At 35.1% G+C, this 6,000-nt stretch overlaps 1 protein-coding gene across 3 annotated transcripts in view; it reads left to right on the top strand.

The window, feature by feature from the left end:
• The window catches only part of RALGPS2 (Ral GEF with PH domain and SH3 binding motif 2), a 167,249-nt gene extending 161,517 nt beyond the window's left edge, over positions 1–5,732 (top strand). For all 3 annotated transcript variants that reach the window (XM_004372854.2, XM_023728069.1, XM_023728070.1), the window contains one exon: positions 2,685–5,732. In XM_004372854.2, coding sequence (XP_004372911.1) covers positions 2,685–2,714 — 30 coding nt within the window. In that variant the 3' untranslated portion in view covers positions 2,715–5,732. The remainder of the gene's footprint in view (positions 1–2,684) is intronic.
• Positions 5,733–6,000: the final 268 nt, after the last annotated feature.

Genomic DNA, 6,000 nt, shown 5'->3' on the forward strand with positions numbered 1-6,000 from the left:
ATGAGTCAATTCCGACTCACAGAGGCCCTATAGGACAGTGAAGAACTGCCTTGTAGGGTTCCCAACGAGCAGCTGGCGGATTCGAACTGCTGACATTTTGGTTAGCAGCCGAGCTCTTAACCAGTGCACCACCAGGACGTCAAAAACTATATAAAGAAAATAAAATAGAATAATGTGATACAGAGTGATGGGAGTAGAGACAACTTTCAGTAAATAAGGGTGAGCTGCAAAGATCTCAGTAAGCAGATGGCATTCACCTGAAGGACTAGAAGGAACCAGAGCCATTTATAGGAAGATTAGGGGAATAGAGCTCCTGGAAGAGGGAACAGAGTGGAAAGATGCTGAAGCTGGAACAAGCTAAAGAATACAGCAATATAGGCAGTTTTGGCAGAATGTAGTGAGATGCGGGGGAACGTAGTATCAAAGGAAGTAAACACTAGATGGCTTTTTATTAAAAACTGTTTTGATTCATCTTGTTCTGTTGACAATTTGATGTGCATTCCCATGGTTACAGTGAAACCAAAAACCATTTTGATTTTTTGTTAGTTTTTATTTTACTGAAACAAAGATGGTATAATTTAAAGACTTTCACCTTCAAAGGAAGAGGAACCTCTAGTGTTGTTTTCCCAAAACCCCAGTTGCACAGTTCGAATTGTACTGCAAGTTGTTATGGAAATTTCCATAGACTTTTTGTAGAACCAAGTGTAGTTGAATATATTTGAAAATCATTGGCTTAGGGTATTGATAATACAAAAGCATAAAAGTGTGATCAATAGCTAATATTGAGTAAAATAATACACTCAGTTTATAAAACTTATAAAAGTATTTTTCACCCAGCAATATTATCAGGATCTAAGTTATTACCCTTTTTTTTAAATCGGTGAAAAAACTAAGGCTCAGAGAAACTAAATGACTTGCTTCAGGGTCAGAGACATAAGAAATGGTTAGACTGAGACTCAACTCTGATATCTTTATCCTTTAAATCCATTCTTTCTAAATATCGTTGGAATAGGCTTTGTTCATTCATAATTTTGTTGTTTCATATGTATATTTCAAATACATATGAAAGACTGATAAATACATATGAAAGACCAGCACAGCTTTGGAAAACTGGTATTAAGGAAGGTTGTTTTTAGCAGCCTTCTTAAGGAGATGAAATGCCCTAGAGCACAGATTACCATCCTGCCCTTGTCACGTTAGTGTCTGGGTCAGAATGAAAGAAACAGACCTTGTTTTGCCCGCACTAAGCCTTTCCAGATTCACCTCTGTGCTATACGTTTTCTTTAAATGCAGCGTAAAGTATTAAGTCTCATTAAAAAAGAAGAAAAAACTCGGATTTCAAGATTAATCTAGAGAGTATATGCACACCAGCGTAAGACTCAATTTCTTTTACTCTGTTAGTGGACCTTTTCTGCTAAACAGGTCAACCACATGTCTGTCCATCTTTTTATTTGCTTGCTTGTTTGTTTCTGTACTTTCAAAAATCAGAGTAATCGCAGATTCATAAATGGAAGCAGTGACGTTTGAAAAATTTTAGAAGACACTGTCATCATCTGCCTGTCTGTATCTATTTATGCTTCGTCTCCCTTCACCCTAGAATGCACTGAGAAGACTCAAATGCAACACCTTAAACCACATTCAGGCAACTTAGAAGGAAATGAAACTTTTACTTTATTTAAAGACGAGTTTCTTATGACCAGACCTGAGAATTTATACTTTAATTTAATTTGAGCATTTGTATTTTATTTGATTTATAATTTAGCTATGGTTATATTGTCGAACAGAATTTTTCACTTAGAAACTGATGAGTGTAAGAGATGCATTTTTATGAGTATCGTACGTTTTCAGAGAAAGATTGACGTGTGAGAGCTATTAAACTGTCTTAAAGAATAAGGAAAAGACCAATCACATAATGAATGTCTTTACCAGGGAACTGTGGAAAACTCTTATTAAGGATAAAGAGAGTTTTCTTTAACAAAGTGAAACCTTCTTCAGACATGTGACGAGAGGATTTATTGGCTAATTTTAAAACAAAATTGTTCGTATTTCAAGAGAATTATTATTGAATTTCAGACTTGTAAGAAATCAAATATATTTGATTCCATCTGTAAACCCTAAACTATTATAGAGCCTATTGATTTTCAAGGTTACAAAGTGTCAGATCTGAACTTACATGGTTTTATTCTTTTGTGTTTATATTCATGATGACTTCACTAAGAAATCTTAGTGATGTTATAAAATTATCTGTGCTGGGTTTAGAAAATTTACATGTAGGAATTCAGTGTAACACATATGATGAGAAAAATAAACAATGACAAACATGTTTCTCTGGCATCTCCCCCTCCCAGAGCCATACTTAAGCTTTTCTCATTCATTAATTTGTGCATTGAATAAACATCTACTGAGCCCCTGTGTTAGGCAAGAAAGCTATTATCTCTGCCCCAAAGAGTCTCCTAGCTAAATGTCAATTTACTAGAGAGTATTAACCCAGCTCAGTGATTTTTCTCTCTAAAATTTTCTAGCATATTACATTCATTATTCGTAAATTATTGCAGTGCCATCTATCAAGTTTAGGTCAGAAAGATTTTAACATTTGGATTTGCCTGAATGACAAGGATAGATAAATACTACTTTAAAAAATAGCCATTTAAACAGTCTCGGTTTATAATCCCTCTCTCTTTTAGGTTCCTACAAACTTGATGACTTTTGAGTAAAAGCCTAAGAAAGAAGAAAGGTGAACTATTGCTCCAAAGTGAGAATGGAGGACCTGACAAGAGAGCGCCAGCTATAAACTGATCCTGTGCCAGGAAGGAGCCCAGAGGTTCCAGCTCAGCCTTTGGAGTTCTCAACCAAAAAGCACTAATTTCAGGGAATGAAGTGAGAACAAATTGGGGTTGCAAAACGAACTGCCACGGACCATGCTTCTTATCTCTGAACTGACCTGTGGAAACCACTGCCTTAAAAGAATGAAAGGAGAACCAACATGAAACACCAAACAGTGTGTGTGAACCCTCTGGCGGTGCTGTGCTTGGAATAGATTGTAGCTAGTTTGCATTTCTTTTAACTTTGTACTAATTTTGGAGGGGGGAATCGCCTTTTTTTAGATACACTTTGAAAAGAAGAAACCTACTTCTTATGGGCTACATCAGGAGCTGATTTTGAACCAAGGTGTAAAGATACTCAGACTTTGTAGGGCTCATACCAGCAACCCACCTGAAAAGTTTGTTTCCCTCCCATTGGTCTGCAGCCTCACTCATTGTCTCCCAGCTTGAGTGTGGGAATTAAAAATGTTAATGTGAGTTGTTGGGGTTTGTTTGAGGTTTTGGGTTTTTTCCTTTTTTGTTTTGTTTTGTTTTGTTTTGTTTTGTTTTGTTTTTTGAGGGTTTTTTTGTTTTAGGCAGGAGGAGATTTGTTTTTTAGACACTAAACTTCTGAAATTTTGTACTACACGGGGAACATTGTTTCCTGCAGGAGGCACAAAGGCTGAGTGTTCTTATGCCGGGCACCTGAAAAGTAGACTCCAGAAAACATGGTTGTTTCTAACTGAGTTTAAAGGTTAACCTTCTATATGAATTCATTGTCGGACCACAGATCTGCTCACTAAAGAGAACTGTAATCCCAACCTAAAGTTCTCTGGGAAGATTTTAGACAAAAAATTATATTTTTCGAGTTAGTTGGATTATCCCATCTCTCGGTCACAGGTGATTTTTATCTTCAAGGTGATATATTGACATTTTGTCAGGATATTTTCTTTTACAGTGTTTAATGTGCACAATGCCAGAGTTTTGTTTTTTATTATTCACTTTCATTATTTTTGTTTAGTATGAGATGCAGGATCACATTTTTTTGAAAGAGATTCCGCATATGTATGTATGTCTGTATGTATTTTGTTATAAGACATACAAGATAATTTTTGAAAGGAAAAAGGTGAAAGCTTGAGATTCTGGGAATTTTAAGTTTCAAAACTTTCATTTTTATATAACTTACCCTTTATAACAAAACATTTCCCTGAAAACTTACTACAGGTCCCCGCCATGAAACTCTGTCTTGTCAGTAGTTGAGCATGCAGTTTTGTGAGAGCTCATCTATGCAACAGTGCATTTAATTTCCAAAACAAACATTGAATTACCCAAAAGCAGTGTGAAGGTGTGATGCCTTAGAATTTTAACAAAAAATGGCACTTGAACAAAGGCTATGTGCTGGATGTTATAACCTCATGAGGCATCATAAATTTTTAGCAGTGGCTCAAAGCAAGAAATGTTTTTTGACTGATATCTTCTAATAGATTTCTAATACTTCGGGCCTCACGTAAAAAGAATTTCTCACATTTGTATTCTTAGAGAATTTTGTACTTTTTTATCATTAAGTATTTTGCCCTTGAGTCTATGAAACGTAAATAGAACATATTGCCTACATAATAATTAGCTAAAAATCCATTCAAAGAAAAGTAGAAGAGCTTTAAATGGGTGTTAAGTTCTTAAATTTAGTTTTCTGTTTGGAAAAGATACAAGAGTTCAAATCACACAGAAATACCATTCTTCTGGTTCTGTGGAAAGTGACAGGGGACATGGGCTGGGAGAGGGCAAAAAGTTACCCGTGTTGAATTGTGTCAATTAATGAACTCCCAAGCTTAACCAGCGTTGGGTATATAGAGGGACACCGTCTGCGTAGCCAGCAGTATTACTGTGTAGACCTTGCACATCTTACTTGGTTTTGCATTTTTTGTTAATTCCTTATTTTATTTGTTTCTCTTCAGAAATAAGCGTTTTAACAGTGTATGTGCTTTTAAAAAAATATTGTAGATGCAAACCCTGTGGATTTTTTTTATTATTATTTTGTTTGTCATAAATAAGCTAAAGTAGAAATGTTATAGGTTAAGCATATCTGTGGAGATACGCAACTGGAAGTCAGAGCCTGACATCACACAGTTTTGCCAAAGAGAGAGCACCAAGCTGGAAGATGTGTTTGATTTTTTTTCAGCGCTAAACATTAATGGATGCTTGCCTAGTAGATTGGCTACTAGTCCTTTGTAGATAGAATTGTAGCCTCTGAGTGACTGATAACTCTTAATGGTGCAGTAGATGTTGTTATTTTTCTGTCTTCAAATTTTTCCATTCAAAAGATCAGTCATTGCTTTTTAAGATTATATTTAGCATTTAAAACAAATTGAAACCTGTGGGAGAAGTGAAGATTACAATAGTGTGGATGAATTTTTTATCTATATAATTCACCAAAGGATATCCGGTGATACTGAAACAAAGAAAATATGTCACCAAAATACATTAAATATTTAGGTAATTTATTACTGGCAAGATGAATTTTTTTTCCTCTTATTAAGCCTGCCTTCAATGGTAAATTAGTGACTCCAAAGCTCAAAACTTCCATCAATGATAAGCTCATTTGTTTCTCTCCTAGCCAAGAAGAACTCATTAGAAATTGAATTGCAATTTAAATTAAGCTTGTTTATGATATGGGTAGTGACTAGCACGTATAAGGCCTGGGATAGTAGTATATAATATTAGCCAAAATACAATTTGAGGTACATCTCATTTAACAAATTATTTGAACCTGGAGGCTTATTTTTTATATGGCAGTAACATCAGTGTTTTAACTATAGCTGTAAAAATGACTACCTGACGATCTTACTGAGCACCACTTTTACTTTCGCCCTCCCTGAGTGTTGAGGCTGTGCTTATTTTTCAGAGTATTATTTTTACTATAACTGTAAGAATTGAAAGAGAACTGAGCAAACACACCTTCTTATTTTGTTTTCTTTACTATGTAAATATCATTTGTGTAAACATCACAAAAAAGGGATCCAAACAATTTGGTTTGAGATTTTTTTTCTCCCTAGGCATGTGCTTCAATGGGTAGAAAATGCCATATGACTGTTGCACTATAGTGTTGGTATTGAGGCTTTCTGTGTATCAAGAGTCAAAATATTTATAGCTGCAGAGTGTTTATAAGTGGATTAATCCCTCTTCTAGAAGATTTTTAAAG

The sequence above is a fragment of the Trichechus manatus genome, unplaced genomic scaffold (genome assembly GCF_000243295.1).
Source record: "Trichechus manatus latirostris isolate Lorelei unplaced genomic scaffold, TriManLat1.0 scaffold00021, whole genome shotgun sequence".
NCBI classification, from domain to species: Eukaryota; Metazoa; Chordata; class Mammalia; order Sirenia; family Trichechidae; genus Trichechus; species Trichechus manatus.